Source organism: Psilocybe cubensis, chromosome 2 (genome assembly GCF_017499595.1).
Source record: "Psilocybe cubensis strain MGC-MH-2018 chromosome 2, whole genome shotgun sequence".
In the NCBI taxonomy this organism is placed as follows: Eukaryota; Fungi; Basidiomycota; class Agaricomycetes; order Agaricales; family Agrocybaceae; genus Psilocybe; species Psilocybe cubensis.
In genome coordinates this window covers 3,431,659-3,459,518 of record NC_063000.1, presented here as the reverse complement: position 1 = coordinate 3,459,518, position 27,860 = coordinate 3,431,659, and the positions used below count along the sequence as shown (strand labels likewise).

The 27,860-nt window shown below is 46.8% G+C and overlaps 9 protein-coding genes across 9 annotated transcripts; 4 read left to right on the top strand and 5 right to left on the bottom strand.

Annotated features, from left to right (window-relative positions):
- Positions 1–1,516: 1,516 nt before the first annotated feature.
- On the top strand, positions 1,517–4,438 carry JR316_0002632 (Glutathione transporter 1; the record flags this gene model as incomplete). Its single annotated transcript, XM_047888421.1, has 8 exons — positions 1,517–1,713; positions 1,774–2,579; positions 2,641–2,723; positions 2,780–3,202; positions 3,350–3,524; positions 3,649–3,799; positions 3,865–4,271; positions 4,338–4,438. 8 exons carry the CDS (start codon positions 1,517–1,519, stop codon positions 4,436–4,438), a joined length of 2,343 nt encoding a protein of 780 aa, XP_047753344.1.
- A 3,308-nt stretch (positions 4,439–7,746) lies between these two features.
- Positions 7,747–8,605, top strand: JR316_0002631 (RNA processing protein; the record flags this gene model as incomplete). The annotated part of the gene is made up of 7 exons (XM_047888420.1): positions 7,747–7,749; positions 7,799–7,840; positions 7,901–8,050; positions 8,168–8,284; positions 8,337–8,357; positions 8,422–8,517; positions 8,585–8,605. The coding sequence occupies 7 exons, from the start codon at positions 7,747–7,749 to the stop codon at positions 8,603–8,605; spliced, it is 450 nt and encodes a 149-aa protein (XP_047753343.1).
- Positions 8,606–9,461: 856 nt separating this feature from the next.
- Positions 9,462–10,956, top strand: JR316_0002630 (putative glycosidase C21B10.07; the record flags this gene model as incomplete). Its single annotated transcript, XM_047888419.1, is given in 6 exon segments — positions 9,462–9,550; positions 9,606–9,673; positions 9,739–9,947; positions 10,025–10,568; positions 10,588–10,708; positions 10,773–10,956. The coding sequence occupies 6 exon segments, from the start codon at positions 9,462–9,464 to the stop codon at positions 10,954–10,956; spliced, it is 1,215 nt and encodes a 404-aa protein (XP_047753342.1).
- Positions 10,957–11,875: 919 nt separating this feature from the next.
- JR316_0002629 (uncharacterized protein) lies at positions 11,876–14,298 on the top strand (the record flags this gene model as incomplete). Its single annotated transcript, XM_047888418.1, has 5 exons — positions 11,876–12,304; positions 12,357–12,383; positions 12,614–13,421; positions 13,541–13,668; positions 13,720–14,298. The coding sequence occupies 5 exons, from the start codon at positions 11,876–11,878 to the stop codon at positions 14,296–14,298; spliced, it is 1,971 nt and encodes a 656-aa protein (XP_047753341.1).
- A 1,955-nt stretch (positions 14,299–16,253) lies between these two features.
- On the bottom strand, positions 16,254–16,900 carry JR316_0002628 (uncharacterized protein; the record flags this gene model as incomplete). The annotated part of the gene is made up of 2 exons (XM_047888417.1): positions 16,254–16,669; positions 16,882–16,900. The coding sequence occupies 2 exons, from the start codon at positions 16,898–16,900 to the stop codon at positions 16,254–16,256; spliced, it is 435 nt and encodes a 144-aa protein (XP_047753340.1).
- Positions 16,901–18,237: 1,337 nt separating this feature from the next.
- On the bottom strand, positions 18,238–19,444 carry JR316_0002627 (Oxidoreductase; the record flags this gene model as incomplete). Its single annotated transcript, XM_047888416.1, has 3 exons — positions 18,238–18,549; positions 18,602–19,272; positions 19,357–19,444. The coding sequence occupies 3 exons, from the start codon at positions 19,442–19,444 to the stop codon at positions 18,238–18,240; spliced, it is 1,071 nt and encodes a 356-aa protein (XP_047753339.1).
- A 502-nt stretch (positions 19,445–19,946) lies between these two features.
- JR316_0002626 (uncharacterized protein) lies at positions 19,947–23,471 on the bottom strand (the record flags this gene model as incomplete). The annotated part of the gene is made up of 4 exons (XM_047888415.1): positions 19,947–19,979; positions 20,288–21,133; positions 21,213–21,434; positions 21,507–23,471. The coding sequence occupies 4 exons, from the start codon at positions 23,469–23,471 to the stop codon at positions 19,947–19,949; spliced, it is 3,066 nt and encodes a 1,021-aa protein (XP_047753338.1).
- Positions 23,472–24,482: 1,011 nt separating this feature from the next.
- On the bottom strand, positions 24,483–25,336 carry JR316_0002625 (uncharacterized protein; the record flags this gene model as incomplete). Its single annotated transcript, XM_047888414.1, has 2 exons — positions 24,483–25,112; positions 25,172–25,336. The coding sequence occupies 2 exons, from the start codon at positions 25,334–25,336 to the stop codon at positions 24,483–24,485; spliced, it is 795 nt and encodes a 264-aa protein (XP_047753337.1).
- A 678-nt stretch (positions 25,337–26,014) lies between these two features.
- Positions 26,015–26,643, bottom strand: JR316_0002624 (uncharacterized protein; the record flags this gene model as incomplete). Its single annotated transcript, XM_047888413.1, has 2 exons — positions 26,015–26,349; positions 26,406–26,643. 2 exons carry the CDS (start codon positions 26,641–26,643, stop codon positions 26,015–26,017), a joined length of 573 nt encoding a protein of 190 aa, XP_047753336.1.
- Between the last annotated feature and the right edge of the window lie 1,217 nt (positions 26,644–27,860).

The following is a 27,860-nucleotide window of genomic DNA, read 5'->3' as shown; positions in this document are numbered from 1 at the left end:
CTTTATTTGGAGTGTGTTTCTTTTTTTTTTTTTCGAGTTGTGAGATGGGTGGGATGGTGCTGTCGAGTGGCGAGTGGTGCCACGCCGCCCCGCGCATATACTCATGCTCATTCATACTTGTGCTCGTGCTCTCGTATTCGTGCTATGTGCACTGGGACACTCTTACTCGCCTACACCCACGCCCACGCCCACGCTGGCGTACCGCAGCACTGTCACCCCGTTTCCTGGGATTGAGATATTGATAGCGCGGTGTTGCATGGCATGGCATGCCTATCTTTATCCTTTATCTCTCTCTCTCTTTGCTGCTGCTGCTGCTCTGCTGTCTTTTTTGCTTTCCATTCTGTCTTTTCTGTCGCTTTTTTCACTCGAACATTTGAAATGTTCGTCTCCTTCATCTTCATCTTTTTTTTTTCGCGGGGCTATTTCTGGATCGATGCTGGAGCTGGATGGAAGACGGCCTCGTTATGTCCTGATTTTCTCAGTTCCGGTGTGTTGGGTATCCGGGGTTGGTGTGTTACCGTTTCCCGTTGGTGGATTTGCGGTGCTGTTTTTTTTGTGATTTGATGTGATGTGATGCGTGGGTGGAAAAGCGCTGGTGGTCATTTTACGTTTGCCTTTGCCCTTTGGTGTGTTTTTTTTGGGTGGTGTTTTTTTTGTTGCTATTTTTTGCGGTTTTGTGCGAGTTGGTTACCTTTTTTGGGGTTTATTTTTCGTTGCGTGTAAGGCGGTGCGGCGAGGTGTGGGATTGGGATGGGTATGGGATTGGATGGTATGAACTGGGTGAATTTCTTTTTTGGCTTGGAGGATGGGCCTTGGGATGAAACCTGGGGGAGCAAAGGGGGTTGATGGCAACCTGGTTCGGCTTGTGTCGAGTCGAGTCGGGTTGATTTTTTTCTTCGATGTGGCGGTTCGGCTCGCTTTAGTGGGTTGGTTGGTCAATTTCCCTTCTAGCGCTTCGCCCGCAGTGTCCACTCGATCGCTGGATTACCTTACTTCGCGCGTTCGCGGTTGGATTTGCGTTGTGAATTCGTTTCTGGGATGTCCTGTTTTTGCTGTTCTTTGTTGCTGGATTCGCGGGTAGTGCTTCGTTGCGCGTGGATGGGCTGTCTTCCTTTTTGCTTTTTTTAAAATATTTTTTTTTATTATCTGTCCTGTCCTGCTTGTTGTTTTACATCCGCGACCCGCGAGGAAGGGTGTCAGGCGAGAGGTGACGACCTTTTTGCGTTCCTTTATGGCTCTTCGATGTCTTCTCCGCTTCCTATCCTTCTTTCGTCCTTTTGCAATGCGCCAGTGCGCGTGCGCATGCACGATGCCCGACGTTGTGGTTTTGTTTACGTTCCACTTAACTTGGCCCTATTTTTTTTTCGCCGTTACGCCCTTTTGCGTTTCTTTTCTCTGTTTTCCTTTTGGCTTTTTTGATCCTCTTTTGATTGCCTCCACAAATCCCACCGCTTGCTGTTTCTTGCTACTGCTACTGCTACTGCTACTGCCTTATTGCTACCATTTTTTTTCTACTATGGAACTGGATCTGGAGCTAATGCGATCTGCGTCTCCTTCGTTATCTAGGATGGAATTCGACTTTGACGCAATTGAGGAGGAGGACAGTCCGTTCCCCGAGGTTCGCGCGTCCGTGTCGAATATTGACGACCCGGATATGCCTGCTATGACGATCAGGATGTGGTTCGTCGGGCTGCTGCTCTGCATGGTCAGCAGGTGTGTATATCCCCTCCATTTTTTTAAAATTTATTTGCTTCTTATACTCTGACGGCACAGTGCGCTGAACGTGTTCTTCAACTTCCGCTCGCCGGCGCCGACGATCGTGCCGCTTGCGCTGCTCCTCGTGTCGTACCCCTTTGGCAAGTTCCTCGCGTTCACGTTGCCCATCAACACATACCGCGTGCCGCTGCCGCACCTCCCACGGCGCATGCTCCCGTTGCATCAGCCGTCCTTTGCGCCCTTCCGTCTTATCACGAACCTTCTCCTGCCGCTGACGTACCCGCGCACGCTCGAGTTCTCGCTCAACCCTGGACCATGGAATATCAAGGAACACGCGTCTGTGTACATCATGGCGAACGTGTCCACGACGAGCCCGTACGCGCTCAACGCGATCGTCGTCGCGGAGGTGTTTTACCACATCAAGCTTGGATACTGGTTCGGACTGACGCTCGTGCTCGCGACGCAGCTCGTCGGGTTCGGGCTCGCGGGGCTGTGCAGGCGGTTCCTCGTCTGGCCAGCGAGCATGGTGTGGCCGCAGAATCTCGTGGCGTGCACACTGCTCAACACGCTCCATGCGGAGGACGAGGACGACGGGATCGGGATCGTAGGCTACGTCGGCGGCGGACCGGGCGCCAAGGGTATGTCGCGATATAGGTTCTTTGTGATCACGACGCTGGCGGGGTTCGTGTTCTTTGTGCTGCCTGGGTACTTGTTTGAGGCGCTCTCGGTGTTCTCGTTTATTTGTTGGGCGGCGCCGAATAATGTGCCGGTTAATCAGCTGTTTGGGGTGCATTCGGGATTGGGTATGAGTGTGCTCACGTTTGATTGGACACAGATTAGTTGGATTGGGAGTCCGTTGATGGGTAGGGTTTTTTACTTTGTTTCGGGTAGAGTTGAGTTGTTGACGCCGATTCTGTTTTACAGTTCCTTGGTGGGCAGAGGTGCATATCTTTGTTGGATTCGTGTTGTTCTACTGGATCCTCACGCCAGTGCTGTATTACACCAACGTGCGTCTTTTGCGTGTCTTTTCCACATACGCTTTCGGTGCTGATAGATAACCTAGTCATGGAACCTGGCCTACTTCCCCATCTCCGCCAACGAGCCATACGACCGCTTCGGGAACACATACAACGTCACCCGCGTCCTGCGGTCCAACGACACCTTTGACGAAGCCGCATACAACGACTACTCCCCGCTCTACCTGCCCGCAACATACACCATCACATACCTACTCGCATTCGCCCTATCCACCTGCGTCATCGTGCACACGGCGCTGTACCACGGCCGCACGCTGCTCAACGGGTTCAAGAAGATCAGAGTCGAAAAGGATGATATCCATGCGAAGCTCATGAGGAATTACCCGGAAGTACCTGATTGGTGGTTTTTGATTGCGGTTGGTGTGTTTTTCTCGTTGGGGGTTGTCACGGTTGAGGTGTGGTCGACGGATGTGCCGGTCTGGGCGCTGTTGTTGAGTATTTTGCTTCCGGTGATATATATATTGCCTAGTGGGTTCATTTATGCGATGACGGGCCAGGGTGTTAGTACTTCTCTTTCTTTCTCTTTTCATGCTTGTTTTTGCGGTTTCAGCTAACGGTTTTTGTTTGTTGGTTTGTTTGTTTTGTTTTTTTTTTAGATCACACTTAATTTGCTAGCGCAAATTATTCCGGGGACGTTGTTACCTGGTAAACCGCTTGCGAATATGGTGTTCAAGTCGTATGCGGTCCAGACGCTCTCGGCGGGCACGTCGTTCGTGCAGGATCTCAAGTTGGGACATTATGTCAAGGTGCCGCCGCGTGCGACGTTCATGGGTGCGTGTTGGTCTCTCTCTCTTTTTTTTATCTTGTATTTTCTGCGTGGTGTTGTTGGTGTTTTAGCGTGTTTTTTCTTTCGTCGGTTGTTCGGATAACTGATGTTTGTTTTATGAACTTTTAGTGCAAATGGTGGCGACGACGCTAGCGGCGTTTGTGCAGGTTGGCGTGAAGGAGTGGATGTTCTCGAATGTGCCGGATATTTGCCAGAAGGACCAGCCGTCGCAGTTGACATGCCCGCATAACCAGGTGTTCTACACCGCGTCTGCAGTTTGGTACGTTCCGCAACGGGTTATTTTTCTGTGGTGTTGATGTTGATTGGGGGGTGTTGTTTTTATAGGGGTCTTATTGGACCTACGCGCCAATTCGGGACAGGGTCCATTTATCACCCGCACTTGTACGCGATCATCGTCGGCGCGTTCCTCCCACTCCCATTCTTCTTCTGGCAGCGGCGCTATCCAAAATCGTGGGTGCGCTACGTGAGCACGCCCGTCGTGCTGAACGGGGTATCATACATCCCTCCTGCGACGGGCATCAACTACTCGTCTTGGTTCGCGGTCGGGTTCGTGTTCCAGTATTTGATCCGCAAGAAGAACTTTGCGTGGTGGAGCAAGTTTAACTATGTGCTGAGCTCGGCGCTGGATAGCGGCACTGTGATTAGTGTGATGCTTATTTTCTTCACGCTGCAGTTCCCCAAGGGGGGCAAGATTGTGTTGAATTGGTGGGGCAATACGGTGTATACAGAGAGTGCGTGTTTTCGATTTTTATTTTGTTTGTTACTGGTTGTTGATGATGATGTGTGGGTTTTTGTAGCTGCTGATTGGAATAGGACGCCATTTTTGCCTATTCCGGATGGAGGGGTGGTGTGGAAGGGATGGACGCCTGTGCCGCTTCCGACACCAACAGCTACATGATGAATTGGTTGAACGAGAAAAGTTCAACCAAACTCAAAAAAAAAAGTTGAACAAGAACGACAAAGTAAACATTGTACATCACTATTTTTTTTATCCTCTCATTGCTTCGGGTTTTCGATTTTTTTTTTTAAAAAAAAAGAGAACATTCCTTTTTGGGTTAGACGGACGATTCTTTTTTTCTTCAGCTGCATGCGTGATATGCGTATATCCCTCGCTCTCTATCTCTACCTCTACTCCTCGCCGAACAAAACGACTCTTGGGTCGATTTTATCCGACTGTTACTACTACTACCTCCGACTATCTGGCATACTGGCCTCCTACTCTCCTACTCCGATTCCTCTCTCTTCCTCTTTCGGACGATGCTGCATTTGCACGTCTGATCATGATATCCGCTATCTGTACCTCCTGACGGCTGCTGCTGTCATATGTATGGCAGCGGCCTGAGAGGCTATACCACATCGCATTATATCCCTCTACCCAAGCATTTTACCCCATATCTCCAGTTACCCATGCAACCAATCCCCAGCCCCTCCTCCCCTCCCGCCAGCTAGACTGTCCTCCTACTAGGATGACAACCAACATTTTTTTTTTACAAAACAAAAATGTCGAAAGAAGAATCGGTATCTCTCATCGCCCATATACAGTTTCCTTTTTTTTTTGTATCTCTCTCTCTCTCACTCTGTCGATTCTTTTCGAAACCTTGTCGCTTTGTCTCTTATATTTTTTTCCCCCTTTCAATTTGTGTTTCGGTCTCTTTTGGTTTACTTGGTGTAAAAAATTCTTTATATTATATGCTGCAGATGCAGGAGTCGCTTCTCGATCTTCTCCCTACCCCCCCCCCACTGTCTCTCTCTATACTTTACCGACCGTCTTCATAAGTCCTTTATATTCCTTTTTTTTTCGTCTTTCCTTTTACTTTTTTTTCTATCCTGGACTTTTGAATATGAAGCAAAATGTCAAACAGTGGGTGATGATTTAGGTCTTTTTTTCCTCCCTTGATTATCTCTCTTTCAGTTTCTTTTTTTTTTCAAAGTAGATATAGTCTCTTTTTAAATCTGTCTCGTCTAGTCTGGTTCCGTCTTTTTTCTTTTCTTTTTTTTCTTTTAGTCTTCCGTCGACGCCCTATTGGTAGTCGATGACCGGTGGATTTATTCAGTATCTACTAGTAGTAGCCGTGATTCCAAACAAAGCAAATAAAATTCCTCTTTTCTATCAATTGACGTCACTGTGTTATATGAGTTGTAGTTTTGAAGTATTTGTCGACCATCTTAGTTACTTATATTTGTGTTGTGTGCGTGGCAGATTTGACTAGTGCGGCGTGTGGCGTTGAAGCCACTATACTATGCTATGCATGGGGATCTGTTTGAATGCGACGCCCCTCGGCGTTGCCTCTGCGTGTGATTATTTTTCCCGAGGTGCAAATGCGACGTCGAGGAATTCCAGGAATTCTCGAGGCGAGGAGTCGTAACGACCTTCGGCTAGCTAAGCCACTATTTCAATGGGTCGACTATCATATCATGCGCCACAATTATCATATGCATCTGGAGAACCCCTCCCTACCCCTCCCTTGCAAACAAACGCAACATTCGGAAACGCGCCCAGACGCGTCCGCGCCAAACGCAGCGTTGTAATTAGACCTATTTTGGTAAGAGTGGTTTTAATGAGTACCAAGTGCACACCATCGTGATCCCGCTCAGGGGCTGCCTTGGGTTCAAATAATGAAATTATGTGATTCGATGGTGCTGTAAGGTGTAACTACATGAATGGTGGCTTCCACTGTGAGTTATCCTCGTGTTCTCCTGTTTCGGTAATGAGAAAGGGGTTGGTTGGAGGGGCGCTGAGTGGCCAACTTAATTGATAGGAACGCGAGGTGCCAGGGTAGGTAGTGCGTCTGCCTGCCAGGGATAAACGGGAATGGCGCGTTGCAACGTCGGTGCCTGTAGAACACGCACTTTCTCTCCTGTTCAAGCTCGTGCAATTAAATAACAAGCCGGAATGTACAGTACATTTTTGCCTCATTTACACGGCGGGTGAGCGGGCACGGATGTATATAATGGCGGCTGTGGGTTAAATTACCGGCCTACCGCAGCTGGCGCGTCGACTCCCTTTTCGTTTTTGCGGAATTTTTTTTTTTTTCGTTTTCGAAAAGCTCCCATTTACCCTTCCTCGGGAACTTTGGCTTGCTTGCCCTCGTTCCGTCATCTCCTCCATTGCATTCAACACCCCTAGGCGTCCATATAGCCTCTCCGTTCCCTGTGGTAAATATTGATGGGTCACCGATTTGAGGTGAGTTTGTTGCTCGAGTACCACTATAGTCTTGGCTAAATAGGAGAAACCATTAGCTCAACTCACGGGTATACTTGACACCGAGAGGTGTTGAACACCTGTTGAACACGTTTGGGACACTCACTGGTTCACACCACCCATGGACCGTCATTGCACAAACATTTTCGGTGGTATGTATCCATCGAGTACTGTTTTATAGCGTCTATTAACCCTTGTGCTAGATTTCGCCTACATTTTCTATTCGGAGTATAACTGGGATCCTTTATGAAGGCGTCAGGGAGGAACATCTTGAAACGTACGTCATCTTCTGTTCATGCGTAGGGAACTGTGAATTAACAGATTATAATTTTGTAGTGAAGCCGAACGAGCACTAGCACTGAGCTAGTTGGCGCGGTTGTTGCAGTTACGAGTGGCGTCAGCCTTTCGGCGAGGCGTTTGGCTGGCGGGTAGTGTTTGCAGACCAACTTCAATCTCGACCCAACGGATACAAATAATGGACTTCATCAAATAATGAAGGGATGGGCAGAGAGCGAGGAAGTCGGTGATAACTTATGTTAATTGAACTTATGGCTCCAAGAAGACTCCAAGAAGACGAACCACGATTGTACAATACCATTTTGTAACGATGCATTACCCTCACCGAGGAATAATTAACGACAATTTTTGCTTCACCTCAGAACTCTTCAGAGTTGAACTCAGATCTGAACCTTTGGGCTCGTTCGCCTACTTGTGTAAAAAAAAATCTACCGGTTCGGGGCGTCGCCTCCATTCTATCTATTAGATATTTTAGTATGAGTATAGTTCACAGAAAGATGGCTTGTTCTGGATGTTTATCTATCGCGCAGCGTATTGACGAGGACGGGTGGAGAGTGAAGTAACACTGAAGCGAGACCTAGCGAGACAGAGATGAATAGACACGGTATCTGATTGGTCCATGTTGTGGTCACGTTTTTTGATGGCTGGAAAACGCGTCCGTTGATGAGAATCATCATAGGTTTGCTTCCCTACCACTTCCTCTTACCATGGTATGCCATTCCTCCCCGAGTACTCGCTGCTATTAAATGTGTTACATAGCTACCCCTATCGCTGTTAACCGCTGCTCAAAACAAGCCTATGGTACGACTTTGAAACCTTTTAATGTGGGCAAGACACTCACCTCCGTGTCACTTCCTAAAGCTTGTCGAGCTCAAGAACGGCGAAACTCTCAACGGTCATCTGGTCAACTGTGATAACTTCATGAACATTACACTACGAGAGGTCTATCAGACAAATCCAGATGGAGATAGATTCTGGAAGTTGAAGGAATGTTATATTCGAGGGAGCACAGTACGTACAAATCACAAAACGCGCCATTATTTTCTTGGATTGGGCATGGCCTTTGATGATTCGCCTCAAAATCCATAGAACCAGCATTGAATAGCCTTTGACTTTGATATCATCTAGATCAAGTACCTACGGGTACCGGACACGCTTTTAGATGTTGTCAAGGAAGAGCAGAACAGAGCTCGTGATATGAATCGATCAGCTAGGGGAGGACACATGGGCGGAGGTGAGTTGCGGGTATATATGTAATATTGATATATCTTCTGAGATTCCAGTTTCCATCGTTCAGGTCGTGGTGCTCCAAGAGGTGGTCCGTCGTCTCATCATCCCGTATCAAAATTATTTCTTGATGCTAATACTGTAATGTCGTATAGGTCGTGGTGGACGTGGTGGACCTATGCGAGGAGGAAGAGGGCGCGGCAGAGGCGCTTAATACATTTTCATACTGTTCGTCTGTTTGTTTTCTCTATGTCGCGTTCTCCACCGTTTTGCAGGGGTTAATCTTTACGCTAAGTACTATATCCACATCTTTTGTAGACTCTGTCTATTGCTGTATAAAAGATTTATCACAGGTTTTCCTGGATCCTGTCCACCTGTATGCTCTCCTTGGCTGTGGTTTAGTCTCTTGTCAAGATCATTGAATGACCAAAAGGTAACATTACGACTTATGCTATTTCGCTAATCATGGCTGGCGAGTTTATGACTCTCAGCAGTATATCGACTCCAAACCAGAAAATTGAACTTGGATTGGTATTTCAGTTTTCTGCCTCTGAAATTTCTACATCCGTAGGCTTATGAGGTACGTTATCTATCTGTTTCAACGATGTTTTCTGAGTGATGATGTTTACTGTATTAGCGGCAAATTTGGACTTTGTATTATTACAGATCATAGTACATAGCATTGAGTACTCAGTAGGCTCATCTTATACACTGATCGACAAGATCCATTGGATAATCAAAGCAGGTATGACGGTCACAGGTATATAGTTACTCAAACAGAGGAGTGCTAATTTTATGTGCAAGTTTCTCCTCCAAGATCTTCATGACCCTCATTTTGTGGTGATCGTCGTCCTTTCATTTTCCCTTTGAAGATTTTCATGATATCGATCAGTGCGGCGTCTAGGCGCTCCCGTGGAGCGACGTCACCGCCGCGAGCCTTCCATCCGCAGTTTTTCCCACCGACATTGCACTGCCCATGCTCCAAAGGTTATAATTAGTTAGGCTTACATCAACAGTTCCTCTGAATCCACAGCCAGCCTCAAGGCCTCACTTCTGGCTCGACATCACAGGATGCTTACTTGTAGGCCGCAATATTTTTACAGCATCGTTCTATTATTGGAGGAAATGACCCCCTATAAGTATTTCGAAGTCGCCGAAGGACTTGATGTCGTTCCCCTTTCCTCTCCACACCAAAATGCTGCGCATCGCAACTGTCGCCGTTTTACTAGAAACTGCCCTCTCCCAGCAACTAAACCTGCAAACTAACTACAGCGGGTCAAGTTTGTAAGTTGGTGTAGCGTCCTTCAGTTGGCATGTGTGTACTTACCATGGTTTGCAGTTTCGACCAATGGATATTCAAAACGGGCAATGATGCCACGGATTTCTATGGTTTGCCTGGGAATCAAGGTATGTGTAACTCCCGTTGTCAATGCAACTTTTTGTGTTCTTATCCTTCAACTCTTGCCACATAGGAAATGTTAACTGGACAGATCAAGCCTTTGCAGCCGCACAAAATTTGACTTCAGTCAACGCAGCGGGGAACGTTGTAATCAAAGTTGACGACACCACGAGTGCCCAACCTGGAGGCACGTTCGGCAGGAACTCTGTACAACTATTGAGCAAGACTCAAGTCCTTCCCGGTAGCTTGATTATACTGGACGCCATGCACATTCCCTTCGGAGTAAGTTATTCTGCCTCGTGCTTTGCGTGGTGCCGGCGGACTTACAAACATCAATTTACTTCATCACGCTCCACTAGTGCTCAGTTTGGCCAGCGTTCTGGACTACGGGCGGTGCTACCTGGCCTAACACCGGAGAGATTGATATCGTGGAGAACGTCAACCTTTCACCTCACAACCAATATGCTTTGCACACCGTAGATGGATGCACACACCCTACTGATGGTGTGGAGGAGACGGGCAACCTCGTCAGCCCCAACTGCTTCATCAACGCAACCGGCCAGGCGACGAACGAAGGGTGTCTGATTGCTGATACGAGCGACAACTCGTTTGGCCAGGGCTTTGCGACTAATGGCGGTGGAGCCTTCGCGACGCTGTGGAATGATGACGGTATTAAGATCTGGTTCTTCCCGCGTAGCTCTATTCCTTCGGATGCCCTTTCGGCCAATCCTAACCCATCGAATTGGCCCACGCCCACGGCTTTCTATCCCAGCTCGACTTGCAACCCGGCCCAGTTCTTCGGCCCTCAGACTATTATTCTTGTTGAGTCTCTTTTGTCATTTAGTGTTTTGGGACGTCCCTTCTCACAGGCCGTGCCTTTGATTTTATATATAGGAAACGAACGTATGTGGTAACTTTGCAGGCGGTGCTGGTACCTTTCAAGCAACGTGCCCGAACATGGGTAACTGTGTAGACCTCGTTACCGTACCCTCAAACTATGTGAACGCATTCTGGGAGATCCGGTCGATTACTGTCTTCTCAAAGTACGTTTTCAATCTTATTTTGCAAAGCTTAGGACTAATTGTATCATTTTCCTGCTATGAATAGTGCTACATCTCCCTCAAATAATTCTGGTCCTAGCTCTGGATCTGGCGCAGGCTCAGGCAACTCCTCAAATCCAGGAGGCGACAATACGACACAATCCTCTTCTTTGATTAATACTCCAGTTGCTTCCTGGAACTTACTCGCCGGCATGGTTCTAGTGTCTGGGCTTACCCTACTATCATTTTAGTGATTCAATATCATATTCCAAGCTTCCTCCCGTAGTCACCTATGATTATGTGAGACTTTCGCGTATGCCACCGATTTGACATTGTAGCATAACTTCTGTAATACATATTTTAGAGTCATTACACGTCGTCTATATTAGAATTAAGTGCACTGCGATTAGCTCCACGTTGACTTACAGCTACTTTCATATTTACCAAGTCTCGGTGGAATAGGCGAAAAGTCAGGTTTTTGGGAACTTTGATTACACCCTCACGTCCAGTTGATTGATATAATAACCACCACCACCACCAAGTGGGACAACCGATACCGCTCATCTGGAATCTTCTTCCAATGCCCTGCCAATTCCAGATCCGCCTCCCCGCAATTATTTACAAAAACACAGAAACAGCAATACCGTGTCGTTTTCAAGGAACATTGTACTGTCACCCTGTTCTATCATAGGGATGGCCTTGATTGCGAGAAATAAGTACAAGCGTGAAGACAATGGTTAGCTCGTGGGAAATGATGGCACCATCACATGTAGGTTCACTAACGCGGTTGCGACTCGGATTGGAAATTACGAACTTGTCTCTAAACCTGTAAATCGCGCTACTGTGAAGGTACATTCAGTTTAGTAATAACTTTTTATCAAAGTCACTTATTCCGAAGACAGACAAAGTATATTCTAGGTAAAGAACTCACATTTCAACACAATCCCTTAACGTCACGGTCTAGCTAAATTGTTTCGACTTGCTTTCAACTTTATGTCCATTGCAGCCAGACCAAGCCCCGAATGCATGTGCCCCATCGAACTCCCCCTTTGAATTCTGTCCGTTTTTCTGACCCATTGTTCGCAAAGCCACTCAGACACGGCTCGCTTCCCAAGATCTGACGCGGGTATCATCAACATCCCTACAGTACGCCCCCAAATCGCCCACGAAATGGAGCGCGAATTTATAGTTTGCGACCTCGATCAATTCATGAGCTCATACCTGCCTTTTGTGCCGTCAGAAGCAGATGTTTCCAGCTGCATATCTCAGTGCCTTCGGCCAGATAGCATGGTGGTTGGGACTGGTGACACGACCCGCTTCATGCTCTATCTCTCTCCACCGGACGGCTCACAATCAGAGATGAAGACGTACAGAAATTTGGAAAAAATTAGTGCATCCATCGCTAAATTTGAGTATCCCGGTAGAACTCGAAACAGGTTTCACTATAAGCACACTCCGTACGCCTCTATCGCCAAGTCTACTCATAAAATTGACGCATGCTTCACTGCGGACACCTTTTCGTCCGAATCGAAGATATTGAACACCTATGCGATGGCAGTTCCAATGGAGCATAAGGTTGACCCTGCTCAGAGATACGATGTATGCCCATTTTCATGAATGTTAAATCTATTCTAACACTTCAATCATTTAGAGCAACACCAAAGTAGTTTCAGCCAATGTGCGTATTATGAACGATGATGTTCGTCGTATGTTTACTTTTGGGGTAGGTGGCTCTCTATGTCGAAGAAGTATTCTCATATACCTGCTCATAGATAACCATTGAACGAGACGAAGTTACTCTTTGGTTTCATTCGCGGTCTCATTCTGCCATATCGAAATCATTTAGTTTTGTCTATGTGGGTTTTCTTCTATTTCCGTTGTCAACTACCTATTCTAAATCAATTGCAGAAACCAAAGAAGCTTATCAAGGTCTTCTTGTCCATCTTATTTGCAACCGAGGAGGGTCTTGGCTATGACCCCCTAATTACACGGGAGGCAGACTCAAATTACACGTTCGAAATACCTCAAGTAAATGCCCCGAGTCGCTTCTTCCGAACGATCAGCCCTATTAGCGTCTACAATTCCAATAACAGCACTGGAAGAATGACTCGAATTTATCTCGCCGAAGACCTTAGTACTAATCCTCCCAAGCGGTGTGTTTTGAAGGACGTTTGGATTGATTCTACAGAACAGACTGAAGGCCAAATTCAACAAGCACTTTTTGACGATATCGAGGCATTTTGGAAAGAGGAACCAGCCACACCGACGGTACCTGGCGACGAGGACGACATTAACTTTTTTAGGTCTCTTCATTCCGATCTAGTCAAAAGTAAACGGTACAAAGACTTTTTCCTTAGTATTGAAACCGATTATGCCAGTCCAGCTTTGCATGACGTAGCTCCTAAGGCCGTCCCTGTAAGGGGTTTGCTTACTGCTCCTGCTCCTGCCACCCCCCTACCCCCTGCATTTTCCAATTCTGGTCCGGTACCCGATTCTGCTCGCAAAAGCCCTACTCCAAGAAGCTCCCTAAGATCTGCTGGCACGACACGTCCAATGACCAAGGCCAGAGGACAACTTGCAAACTCAAAGCCTGTTGCACCACGTAGGTACATGCCAAAGAAGCGGTACCGCGTGGTATTCCGAGAAATATGTACCCCCGTAGGAAATCTAGGCAAGCTGGGTGAAGTCGTTGACGTACTTCAGCAAGTCCTAATCCGTAAGTTTTTCCACTGAGTTATTTGCGAAATGCTCTCAATTATGGTCATTATGTAGCGCTACAACTCATGTTATGTGCCGGTTGGGTCCACCGTGATATAAGCTCTGGGAATATTTTAGCCTATAAGAGTACTGAAGCCGTCTCCGATGGCACCATGTTGAACTGGCAGGCAAAACTTTCAGACCTTGAATATGCAAAGAAATTTCCGCCTCCAGACGGCTATAAAGGCGCCAGTGACCCTAAAACGGTATATTTCTTGGCTTGATTTTGTCGCCATTATTGAGATATGAATCAACAGGGTACACCTTACTTTATGGCACATGAAGTCCTTGGGAGGAGTTATATATTCCAACCAGTTGCGACTGAAGCAAGATCAGTGACATCGGATGAATCAACAAATCCTTTTGCACCAGTGTCAGAGATGATAGTTGGTGTAAATAGGGAAGTTGTTGCCCACAACTTCCAGCATGACCTAGAATCGATTTGGTGGCTACTTCTGTGGACAATGGCCTGCCGAATTGATTGCAAATCGTCCCATGCATGGGCAAGGCCAATCTTTCAAAACGTTGAAGACCTCACCGAGGAACGAGCCCATTGTTTCTGTTACCCAATCAATCAAGCCATATCGGTCTCATTTCACAAAGACATATCCGAATTTGCGAAACCTATGGAAAAAGTAAGGCTTATAATGCACACTGCCTACTTTGACCGTGTCAGCCTTCGTCGACATTTTGCTCCAGCGGCCTACGTGAAGTTTCATCGATTGTTTCGACTATTCTTCATGGGCATCCAGCTCATTTCAACATCCGACTGGCGTGAAATTCCTCTTATTCCAGACGATCTTACCGTGAAGAGGAACCTCAAAATTCTCTGTTAACTGTAGAAACCGAGACAACAGTGCCGCCATTTATGGGCACTGCCATTGAAACTCACATGCAGCAAGAATGTTCCATCTCACCAGCTGCAACACCGGTTCAGCCAAGTCAAGAGGGTGGTACTCGATTTGAGGGACCAACTAGGGTCAAACGCGGGCACCCAGATGGCGATTTTGACTTACTTTATCTTGGGAATCACCTAACAAAGCGCTCCAAATGGAATGGACTTTGAGCCATGTAATTCATATTTGTCCGGGGATTATAAGCCCCATTGTATAGCAGGATTCGTGTATCGTATATGTGTCCATTTAAGATCATTTGAATGATGCATTTGTTGGCCTATTGCCTCATAAATCGACTTGGAGTGTGCTCTTCATATTTTTGCCAAGCTCTCACCGTCCAACCGGGCTGAGCGAAGAAGTACAACTCGGCGGTGTAATAAATCAGCCCTTGTGAAAATTCTACTGCGGGAACCTCAGCTGATGTGCTTTCAACATCGCCATTGTTCCATACTTTCAGGGCCTGCGGATGACTCTTCGCGATAAGCGTGCACAGCCTTATATACAATTAAACAACAGTCCTGGTCTCCGTTTCATGTTGTTTCAAGATAATTGAAGAGAACAGTAAACGAGATACTGAGGTTTGTGTGCAACGAGCATCGTTTGCTTCGTCCACCACTGATTTGCGTAAATATCGATAGGTGAGCCTTGTTTTGCTACTCATTATATCACCGTGTGATCTTCGGCTGCACTCCGTGGGGAATACGAAACTGTTCTCTTTGCGCTGCGGACCGACGTATTTGCATCTTATTAATGGCATATTACAAGTAACGTTTGCCAGGGGACGAATTACACATTTCCCAACCTCTTTCCTCCCAAGCAGGACTAGCATGATCGTCACTGACTCTGTGGATGGCTCCGATACCGCGTCAATCACGACTCTTGTCACGAAAAGCCCGGAGAAGATGCCTCGTTTCTTCGCAGGTCTTACCTACTCTTCTCTTTTTTTCACCATCTTCCCATTCTCCTTTGCTCTCGTCAATGTGTTAACAACTCGACTTTACACAATACCTACAATCATAGCATACGTCCTCACCACACCTTTCCATGTCGGCGCTCTGCTCATCATCTGGCAACATAAACGCCAAATTGACATGCAACTTCCTTTCAGTCCCACCACCTGGAAAAATATATTCCACATTACGTTTCTTATATGCGTCTGGTTAACCTCCTTCATCGCATCGAGTATTGGCTCGCGGCAGCTGATGGAGAAGAGGCTGTGTTGGGATTCTGAAAGACAGATGGTTGTGTCCTGTGATCAGCACAACTATACCAGAACGGCAGCTACATTTGTTACCTCGGCCTTGCTTTCAGCATTTGAAGTCCTACTCCTTGCAACAATCCTCATTACATGCTACAGGAGCAAACCTCGCGTGGAGCCCCTCCTGGAGATCCCCCTATCACGGACACCGTCGCCAAAAGCCATCTCAGTATGATATCCAACGTATTGTTTGACGGTGAGCATCTGTACTCTACACGTCATGCTAATTTAACTCTAACGTTTGTTGTGAAGGATTGTGCAATAGTCAGTTCTCCTTGAAAATACAAATAATAATATCGCTTATGGTAACGCTTCCTGTACAACGATGACTCCCGCAAAGTATTCGGCAGATTAAAGGACCATGACTTAACAAAAGCCAATATCATATCGATAGCTCAACGTCAGGAAGGATGTACCGCGCTAATGAACACAGGAAATAACTATGTTTGTTAAATCCATTCTTCACCCATTCTAGATCGGCGAGGCCTGGGCTAGAGTTGTAAATCAAAGGTATAAGCAACATATTCAATTGCTTTGAAAATATACACAGAGAGCATAATTTATAGCCGACGCAGTGACGCCCCAGTCGAGTAAGAGGTCAAAAAAATAGAAACAAGGAACTGCATCTAATCCAGAACTAGTCAACTTCCAAAATATCAATTTCAACCAACTGGTGGGCCCCTCCATTGCGACTAGCAGTTACGACGTGGGCCTCAGCCCTCATGAACTCCCCAGCAGTTACAGTCTCGAAGGCTTTGACTTTGGTTCCTGCTTCCGTTTCGGTGCTTTCCAAGGTGCCACCGATTTGAGGCATTTCATCATAACGTTTATTAATTTCCAAATCGCGGAATCCTGGAAAAGACCTCTCTAGAAAGTCGACTGCGGACTGGACGTCAGCGCATGCCGGAAAGCTGGACAGAGAGGTGCCAAGGATGGTGTGGTTGACGACGAGGTCGGCGAGTACAAGGGCCAGCTCCCTGTTCGCTTCTTCTATAGAAATGGTAGACTTGTCTTCGAGTGCATTTTGGGATTTCCGAAACAGATTGATGCAATCTATTTCACAAAGGGAACTCATAAGTTGAGTGAGAGTGATCTACATTTCGATTGCCAGAGTTATGGGTACGAATCAATGGCTGGCATTCTCGGCTGGATGAAAGCTTGACTAACCTTGCTGTTGTTAACAAGCTTGCGAATTGAATTCAAGGTTTCTATCAAATTTTTTGCTCATGAAGAAAGCATCTGCAGCATGTCAAACAAACCCTTACCTTGATTCATATGTGCCATTTTAGAAACTAAAATAATATATATTGCTGAGCGGGGCCAACACTTGAACCAACAAGTTTGATTTCGATAGGCAGCGTGGAAGGAGGAAAGTTAGAATACAGCAAAACGCTACTTAGAGTAGAGTTACCTTGACAATAGTCGGAAAGACGATTGTTGGATAGTGTTTACTGGGGTTGAGGTGGAAGATAGAGGTCTGAAGAGCAGCGACCACTCTGTCCCTTTTATTGCTTTCAACCCTTTGGCAATTAAAAAGTTCCGGCCTGACATTTCTGGACTACAATGGCCATCTATATATGGATATGAGTGGTTTTAGGACGTGCACATTTGGAAACTAGTTGGCGTACTTAGACATAGCATGTGTTATTTGAATTGGGGCCTTCTTTCCATTGTCTTTTTACGAGCAAATTTGGCCCTAATTTACCGAGGGAAGTTATTGATACACTGTAGCCCTATCTAGGACTACGGCACTTAGCGCTCTGGAGGCCCTGTTTCCTTAACGAGGCCGGTGTACGCACATGGCCCGCTGACAGTGCCCCAATATCTTAAAAATAATCTGAAATTCTGCAGGTTCCCGTCATGTAGTGGCGGCTACATAGCTGGTTAATATATCCTTGCTTTAAAATTTTTAGTTCTAATTTCTCTCCTGCCGTCTACTCAAAACAAACAAGTATTATTGTTGCTTCGACGATGCCCAGTTTGTCGAACTTGAAAAAGTGGTTGAGAATTCCAAGACGAATCAGGAAAGGATTTCTAAGAAATATATAGTCAGGACATACGCGTATGGCCCATCATTTCCATTGAAGGCTTGTAATGGGCGATATGGAAGACAAAAGCGCATGGAGATAGGCCAGAAATGGGTTCGGGCATTGCACTTGATTTCTGTGAAGACAATGGCAAGGCGTGTGAAAAAGCCCCTGCTAAATTGGATACTAATAGTAGTCCGGACTCTACTATTTTCATCACGACTTGGAATCACTGCCGGCATCAATCGTAAGATTTGAAACGAATGGGCTCAAGATGTCCTTCACAATTCCCTTATATCGTCTGTAGCTCGAAGGAACTGCTTTGACGCACGAGTGCATCCGGCATTTCATGAGACAATGATACATCAAACATGAACAGGATAACGACCTTCATTCATTCAAGCCATACGTGCGAGCCCATAGCGCACCCTACGAGAGATGTGAAACCAAAGACGAAAGGGAAGATAAGACGAAGCAAGTCCTACTTATGAGGTATAGTATGTTTTCCTAAATTTGTCAAAGGGCCGCTTGGTGGCTCTCATGGAGAATCCTGGTATTATCGACTTCAAGGATAACGAATACTGGTACGTATTATCATACATCAGTGGCATCCTTTGAATGCTCCCAAAGCTTCTGCCTCAATTTTTCGTTCCCGTGATATCCTTGCTTCCCAAGATTTTCTCCCCTTCTCCCCATTCTATACGCACCAATATTCGTATTGAGAAGGCCTGACCATAGATACTCAGCACATTGATCTTGGGTAACGAGGAACGGTTTGGTGAGAGTGTTCACAACAGGCGCAACAGCCCGCATCCAAGGGGTACGTGCTGAGCTCATGAGATTGGTGGAGACGCCGCCAGGAAATGCATGAGAGAAGACGATGCCAGGGTTTCGTTCATGGAATGCCTAGGAACGTTCATTAAAAAAAGGGGGAGAAATAAGAGGAAATAGTTCGTACCTCCACCATTAAGTCATTGTATGTTGCAGCTGACTCCAAGGCATTTTTCATCGAGAATGTTTTCTTCAGCCCAAAATCATCCTCATTGATTGGCCCTCCATAGCCTGTGGAATACACTGAAAGCACTCTCACGTGTTCTCCCTCCTCTTTGGCCTTCTTCAATGCAGGTAGGAGATCATATGTAAGCCTCCACCTAGAGTAGTAATGCACTGCAAGCTTCTTGTCGATCCCTTCTGACGTCTCATCTCTTCCAGATGTCGAGAAATATCCCGGGGTCATGACGAGGTAATTGACTTTGGGATGTTTAGAGAGTATTTTCTCAGCAGCAGCGCGAACGTTCTTCATAAGGGTCGCGTCGCATTGGATGAATTCGTGGCTCCATGAAGCCCCAGAAGCGGTGGGCTTGGGGAAATGGGCAATGATATCTCGTGCAGCGGCCTCGTTCCGTCCAAGAATGATAATGTGCGCATTGCCGTTGCGCCACCGTGCGAAAGTTTCCGCAAGCCCTTGACCAATGCCAGATGTTCCTCCAAGAAAAACAGCCACTGGAGCGCCTTTAAGACCTCCAACAAGAGCAGCATTGCTTTGAGCAATAGCAGAAAGATGAGGAACCATTGATTGGCCGCGAAGGTACACGGAAGTGAATGCAACGAGTAATGCAAGGGAATTAGCTGTGAGTTTCGGAAAGCTAGTGAAAGGATAGAAGGATGAGCGTTGAACAAAAGCAAGTGGAAAGCTCATTTTTATCAACACACTGTCAGGAGCCGATGCAGTGACGCATGTGCCTGGCACCCCGGCCGTTGAAGCAGGTCTTGAGCGTACACTGTAATTGCCCTTATTCATTCGAGGAATTTGATAACGTAGGCATTGCAGTGATACACATGTTGATGCTGCAGGTTTGAGCGAATGAATAACGATGTCAACGAATACTCATTCGCGCAATTAGCAAACTCCGTGGACCTATATTGAGCATGCCGAAAAGCCGCATCTGAAAGTGGAAGTTTTCACGGGTGGTCACTGCTCACGGCAATCATCAATTTGAACTCCGACCTCGACCGGGATACAGTAAAGGATGCGTAAACGGCTCATGGACAAGACTCCAAGGTTAATACATATCGAAGCTCTAAATCATACTTGGACGCTGTGGTGGAATAAAGGTTGAGAACTCCACTGGTACGGGTGCAAGTGCCCCCGTCGCACCTGGCACAATCATCCCAAATCAAAGACGAGTTTCGAGAGGATGAGTTTTCTCTCCTCATCAAGGCCCATCCAAACGTTTTAAAGGATGTAACGACGAATGATTACAGTATATTGTGTTTTGTTGTCCAGCCGCTAACGTGAAATCTCAAGTTCTGAGACTGGACGAATATTTCGATCTCTACGTACATATTAAAATTGATCAATACATTGTGTATTCATAAATGTTCGTATCTACTACATGAAATTCCGTACAAAAAAACTAAACTAGTAAAATGTGAAGTACCATCAAGCTGTGGAAATCTCCATACTCGTAGTCATAAGTGAAAAAGAAAAATCGTGACATCGATGAACGAAGAAGGGATACATAGTACAATTGATTCTGGTACAGATAAAAGGGAGTTTGGTAACAAAGAAGACGAGTGACAAATACTCGGTCACTCAAACATAGGAAAGTCCAGAATTGACAGAAATAGGCCGAGTATGCACCCGTTCTTGCCCGTTGTAAATCGACGTACCCGCACCATGCGGTTGTATCAACTCGCCAGGCCCATTTGCAGACCAAAACGCAGGGTCAACATATTCTGTTGGATCATACTTTGAATAAGAACCCACTGAACGCAGGGATGTCGACGATTTCTGACGCTGCATCATCTTTGGATGTTCGAGATGTAGGCCTGAAGCGTTATTAGGCAACTGGGACGGCGATGCGCTCATATCGGGGTCAGGGTTGTGCAACACAAAGCTAGACTGGCTTTTCTTAGGTCGAAGACTTTCATTTGGTCTTCTGGAAGCATAAGAGCGTACGCTTTCTGGGCGAGGTTGCGGTGGTAATGCTTGTGAAGATGGAGGAAGAAATTGTTGTTGCTGATAAGGCGTCTGCGAAGGTGTTTGGTCGCGGTAGTACTGCCCACTTGCCCGTGAGTGTGCACGAGACGACTGCACTTGTGTTTGTTGCGGCAGGTATTCGTGTTGTTGCTGTAGTGTGTAATTTGAACTATTGTCTTGTGCATACTGATTACCAGCAGCTCGAGACGGGGCGGGAGATGATGTAGGTGGCTGACGAAGTGGGACTTGGGGCTGATGTTGATCATAGTTGGTATAACTTTGACTCGACTTGGACCGAGGATCAGCCACAGACATTGGATGTTCAGCCGGGGTTGAAGCAGAGGGAGGTTCAAGGCGACTACCGCCTTGAGTGTGCAGAGATGTCACTGATTTCATAGCAGCCATTCGTTGACTAGCCTGAGATGGAGGACGATAGACATGGTATGGACTGAGATGATTGACGCCAGTATGAGGTGGTGATTGAACAATGTCAGGTGCCATGCCGGACTTGAGTTCAGTGAACATAGAAAAAATTAAAGGGTGAAGTCAGATAAAGTCTTGAGTCCTTAGCTCATAAAATACTTACAGGAGGAACGACATCAATAACGATAGACGTGTCGGGTGTTGTCTTTTCAGAGATGCGCGATGGCCGCCGCCCTATATCTGCTCCTCCGGTATAGCCGCTCGGCATGCTTTGGCTTCGATTATGACGTGCATAGGCGACACCGAAGGGTTCCAATTCTTCGTCTGGGTCAGGTACAGTGATAGTAGGTGGAGGTGGGCGTCGGGAGTGACGTTTACCCTGCACCTATATATTGATATCGAACCCGGAGGTCAGAAAACTTGGAAATTAACAAAATTATGGCGATGCCTAACTCACCGAGCTTGCCAGTGTGCCATAGGAAGGCTGCTGATGTAACGAAGGCTGTCCAAAGTTAGGCTGGGGTATAGTTTGCATTTGTTCTACCGGGGGGTATGCACCGTGATTATACCTATCGGTACTGGGGGTATTGCCTCTACTAGACGGGTCTTCCTTGATAACACCAAGATAATTATCTTTGGGCTCTTTAACACGCTTGACGCCTTCCTTTCCACTTTTAACGCTCTGCGCTGGAATATATGGTGTGGATAAAAGGTCAAATTCCGATACCCTGGTCGACATGGACATCGCATCTGAACCACGTCTGCGTCTACCATATGCAAAGTCCTGGCTGCGCACAGACGACGCCGCAGGAGGAGCAATGGGTCGGTTTGCTTGATACCATGATATTGGCGGTTGGGGAGGTTGGCCATACATTTCTGCGGAAGCAATGGGTTCGTCCACTGCAGCGTGCGGTTGGGATTCGTTATACAGCGGCGCAGACATCGGTGTTGTTGTGGGAGTAGGAACAGTTTTGGAAGGGGGCTTTTCATTAACTGGGTCGGTGACTGGTTTGGCCTTCTTGCGCAAACTTAGAGAACGATACCAAGATGCGGCCTGTTTGAAAGATGCACGTTGTATAAGGGGGAGCCTAACAACTTTCTGCATCGTCTTCGCCTGGTTATTAGGCGGAGGGTCACGAGGTGGGAGCGTCAATTGCGGAGGCATGTTTTCTGGTGTAGGCATGTCAAGACGTTTCTGCGCAGTCACCCATTGGTCTCGCGGAACTGTTGCGACGTTATGGTGAGGGCTTTCGTTGGCATTACTGACGATCTCGTTCGGAGTTGGCACCGTTACCGACCATGTTACTATATCTGTGCTTCGAACGCTGGGAGGGCGTGGCGCTTGCTGTTGTTCTTGGAATTGTTGCTGCAACTTCTGCGGTGTCGGCGAACGGTGGTGGTTAACTGGAGGTTCGCTGGGTTCAGAAGGTTCGGAATGTGTTTCGGTAGGTGGCTTAAACGGCCTGAGTGGACTCGACTGTGAAGGACCTGCCTGCGATAAGCGGGATGTCGGAGGAAGATTTCTGAGTGGGAGTTGTGATACAGACATCACAGGACTGTCTGGACTAGATATAATATCATCATCCCGTCCTCGAATCGATTCTCTTACTGGAGGGTTTTGGCGCCGGGTATTATTTGGAGGAGGGTCGTGCGGTGGGCTGTCATTATCTTGCTGACTATATGCACGTTCTTTGCCTTTGCCTTTATCGACGCGAACGCTGGGAGCCGGTTCCATTGAAGAGCGACGTTTATGAGTAGGTTTTGGATCGATCGGTGGTTTCTTTGTCCTTGCTGCATGCATCTGGCGTTCTGCCCTAGCATGCTCGAAGCCAGCTTCAAAACCCATCCTCCGCCCTTCTTCCCGAGCAGCAAGCATCAATTTCTCTTCACGCAATTTCCTAGCCTTATCCCGAGCACGGGCGGCTTCCGCCTCCGCCTCATCCCTCTGTTTCTCAATCCTCCTAACCGCCTCTTGACTTCTTTCGATCTCTTTCTGTGCAGTATCAAGCTGAAACTGATACAGCCGCTTTTCCTGGTTTGCTTTATCCGCTGCTTGCTCTGCGGCAAGTTTGTTTTCATGAAGGATCCGAGCGCGATGCTGCGCTTCAAGATTGGCCCGCTGAAGTTCAGTGGCACGCTTTGCCTCCATGATAGCATGCTTCTCCACCGTCTTCAAGATCTCACGAAGCCGCATTACTTCGTCCCGGGGGTCCTTGCGGGAGATATCTACATCCACCAACTGAGAGAGAGCACTCGGTCGTCCGACTTCCAGTGCCAGCTCGCGACGACTGCCCTTCGTCCGCGACTTCCTACGCTTCCCTCTGGTATCGACAATGGCATTGTTAGGGTCAATGTTCTGATGACTTGACACGGGACCAGTTCGTAAAGATGTATGTGAGAGTAAAGCTGATCGTGGTGACATCGATTCCTGGCGATCTTTAGCTGTGAGGTCATTCACAAACTCTCTCAGAATCTCCCTACAAATCGACGATGAGCCTCCTGCGTGCAATGCTCTCTTTTACAGTATGCGTACCCTTCAGAACTTGACTCATCAGATACTGGCGATGGGGTTGAACTTGACATCTTCATGCGTCACAGACTCGCGGAACTTGGGTCAAAGGGCACGATGATATCAGCCTGCCTGTTGGCACAACCACGATGCACAAACAACGGACCTTGAAGTAATGAATCCTTCACGGATATTCAAAATTTGTCAGTGATCTATGATGAAAGGCATTGAGGGAGCAGAACGAGCAAGGCCGACTGAGCAGAGTCAGGACGCCGCTGTGAAAGTCAACATGAACATGACTTTACAGCGGCGCTTGCGGGCCTCGAGGCCGCACAATGCGGACAAATTTCCCATCATTCGGCACTTTTGCTCCGAAACTGAATTTCTCCAGTCTTAGGTTACTGGGGTCCTCTATGCGTCATGGAAAATTGGAAGTGATACTTTGTGTTATCAGATCATGATGATAGTTCTCAGTGAGTACCACTCATTAAGGTGAAAATCAGAAAAATCTCTCGCGAAGCAGTACTATGTTACAATCAAAATGATTACAATTCTGAGAGGCAGAATATTATGTAGTGCACCTGTTTAAGACAGGTTGCCAAAGATTGAAAGTTGGGGGATACTTATGAGGGTGTCGCCGAAGAATAAATAATCCTATAAGATAAAAGAGCGTGTCGTCCTGGAATAAGCATCAGGGGTAAAGAAGACAGGAATGGTTTCATCCATAATACAAAGAAAAAATCCGTGAACCAGAATACACCAACATTTTTCTCTTTATAGAGACACAGTGCCGTGTATGAATAGCTATGGGCGCTCGATGGTTCCGCAAAAGGTCAAAGACAAGGCGCAGTGCGAAGCCCTCTGCGGAAGACCGGTGACCATATTTTCTGAAATAGAGTAAAACGCAAACGCAGATACCATCGGCTATATCAGCTCTCCAGTTCCAGGTATCATATCCTTGGAAACAACACATACCTCATCCCATCGCTCAACCGGGCTGATATCTCCAGCTGAGTGAATGCAGTCCAACGGTACATCTGGACCGCCCACAAAATCATGTGGTGTCCATGATGCAGCCTCTTCTGCTAACTTTGGAGGGAAAAATACGGAGGCCGACCATTCAGTGTTGTAAGAGGTATAAGTCGTATCCACGAACAGAATACGCCCGTTTCCTGACATTGCACCATCTTCTGCGTTTTCAAACGTATCCGGGGTACGGGGAACATCGCTATCAGACAGGGCGGACAGAGTTATCACTTGTTCTGCCATTGCTATATCGTTATCAGGGAATATTCCATTCGAGAAAGGTGCATGCCCGAAAGGTGGAGGCGTGGGTGGTGGTTGAAAGAATGTGCTTTGTGGAGTAAGTAGCAGGACTTGGCTGCCGTCTTCGTCCACGTATACAGCGGAGCTGGGTATCTCAGGGTCGTCCCAGTCTTCAAAAACGGATTTAAGCCCCTCTGCAGGAAGTTCACTGGTACTAGGTGCTGAGTCCCATGTAAGACCAGGTGTGCCAGGCATACTGCTCGCCCCTGATACGCCGCTGGATTGATCCTGGATTTATCCGTTTGAATCAATGAGATGGTTGACACAACACCTATTGTACGACTCACATTCTCGAGTTCTTCCATTTCATCCGAGCTGTAGATACTGGATGGGCTCGACACAAGGCATACAGTTGTCATCCTCGTCGTAATTTCTGGCAAGTTCTCCAAGGATGGCAATTCATGTCGTCCTACACCCGATGAAGTTGAAACAGCTGATTGAGATGCAGACATCATCGAGGGGTTAGTAGAGGGAGTGAGTGTGGCCTGTTGAGTGGATGGCGCTATAAAACACAAGCTGGAAAGAGGCACAACCAGGTTGGCGAATGATGAAACACTTTATACACCCTCCAGAGAACCTTATGACCAACATTTTGGGAATTGCTTGTTATATATATTGTGCAGAAATAGAGCCACACCATCAAGTTCATAGCTACGATCGAAATGACACCGATGCCGAAAGAGCGGTGTTGCGAGGCTTTGACCTGATATGTTGATATTTTGGCACCAATTATTGGAAGCTATGAATAGACGTTTCATCACGGCCAGCCATCTTATCATCATCATGGGTTGATGGTGGGGTATACGTTTTCAACGCTGGAGGGTTCTGGAAGATAAATTATACGTGAAATAGAGTTGATGGATGGGGTCTTCGGTCGGGTGGGTGGGCGCAGATAGATGCCGGAAAAATTGGAGGTACTCAATCGATACCAGATTCAGATTCTTCAGATAACGAATAACCACTTGCAAAGCCGAAGAGTAAACGGGCATCCGATGGGCTTGTCGGTGTATCAACAGTCAAAACTGGAAATGGGAATTATCGTCCGCCACCCGACGTAGCAACGACCTGGGGAATCAAGGGTTATCGCTTATCCAGTGAATGAATTGGGAGGATAATTGTGCAGAAACTGCTCAACCATTGTTGGGTTTGTACGAGCGGAAAAGGCGCACCAAGGGGAACTCTGTTGTTCCTAGTGTCATTCCACCGCCACTAGCCTCAGCAAATCGAACAACCTCGTCGAAAGCCAGTTTTGCGTTATTCTGGAACTGCTCGGCCTTTTTTGACTCTTCAATTAGCTTTGGCTTTACGACCTTGGGTGATACTGGGTCCCACTTGTGCATGCGCGCGTACTTTGATATCAAACGCTCCCTTTCGTTGCCAACCATGAAAGCAAGATTGCGGGTCACTTTGTGGGGTTGACCGCGGGACTGAGACGCCGTATATAAAAAGGAAAGTGTATTATCCACTGTTTTCCGAGGAACTCGATTAAATCCATGTCCAAAGGGGAATTCAAAAACTCACTGCGCTTGTTCCAAACCCTAAGCCAGTCCTCGCGTCCCTTTATCCATGACTCTGACGCGTCTGTTGGTGCATTTTGAAGCTCTCGACTCACTTTCGCCCCTGCGTCGAAAACAGGTCGCCAACGTTGTCGAAGATTTCTCCTAGCTTGTCTGTGGTGAAGCACGGTAGCGGATGCTGTGCGCAGAAATAGACGATACAAGCTGCGGAAGGTTGGGGGCAGTCGAGGTTGTTTGTCCATGACGATTATTGGAACGAAATTGGAACCCGACGCCGCAACTGGGACCTCATAAATTCCCACGCCTCCTGTAAACTAACAACCGGAGAGAATATTTTCTACAACATCGACTTGACCTTGATGAACTTGACCGCCGCCCCCAGCAACATAAGACGTCTCCCGACTGAACAATCTTCACACCTTCATTCCAAACAAGCAAACTTTGGATCATGCTCAATCATACAGAGAAACTATCACAGAATCTTGAGCCCCTAACCAATGTTAATCCTCGACATCGCCAAATGATTGGGTTGATACATCGAAGTTACATCTACCCTATGTATTGGGAACATGTGTAGATAAACTCAGGCAGGTTTGTTTCCGTCAGAAAAGATAGAAGGTCACAGCTTGAGGCACCACAGCCAAAAGTTTTCTCAGATGGATTTTAATTGATTCTCATTATAGAGCAATATAGACCTATCTTTGGCTTGGGGAAAGAACATGATCATGATGCAAACTGTCATCGGTGTGTCCATTACATGGCCAAATTAAACCTGCCTACTGAAAATGAGCACAGCCGTCGTTACGGAGTTGAATTTGAGAGTGGTCCCTTCCCATACTGTATCATGCAGATTGAAAATATGGTGCGCATTCGGGGATCGCAAGTAAGTTTTAACCTCCCATCTGGATTAATTTTTCTCATTTACCCGTAGAAAGAAAAACTTGAAACGAACGATCAAAGCAACGAATAATACGAACTTCGGGGAGCTCTTCCACTGTTTGTATTCTTCCGACCTTTATCAGCATCCTGAATATTCAATCTGGATCCCCGCAGTCGCATGGCTCCTTTTCCTATCTTTCAAGCAAGCAAAATCAAATCCATACATTTCGCAGAAGTTCTGAATGTAATCATTAATTCTTATGAACGTTCACGGATTTGAGGATACACCATGAAGATGATTGAAATAGATGTAATAAAAATAGTCAAGCACAAGTAACGAAACACGAAGCAAACAAAACGAATCCAAAGTCAGTTGTCCAAATGGGCATTCCTCATGAAGTTGTTCCCGTGTCCGTTCTCTGTATTATGATAGCACGGTGAGTCGTCGTAATGCTTTATAGAGGTCGGAATTTACTTACCCCGTGGACATGAATCAGTTGGCCAACGGCAAAAACCAGCTTTTGGCGTCTAATGACCACGCCCAGCCATCTCTCAGGACTATGCTGCGAAAGCATAAGGG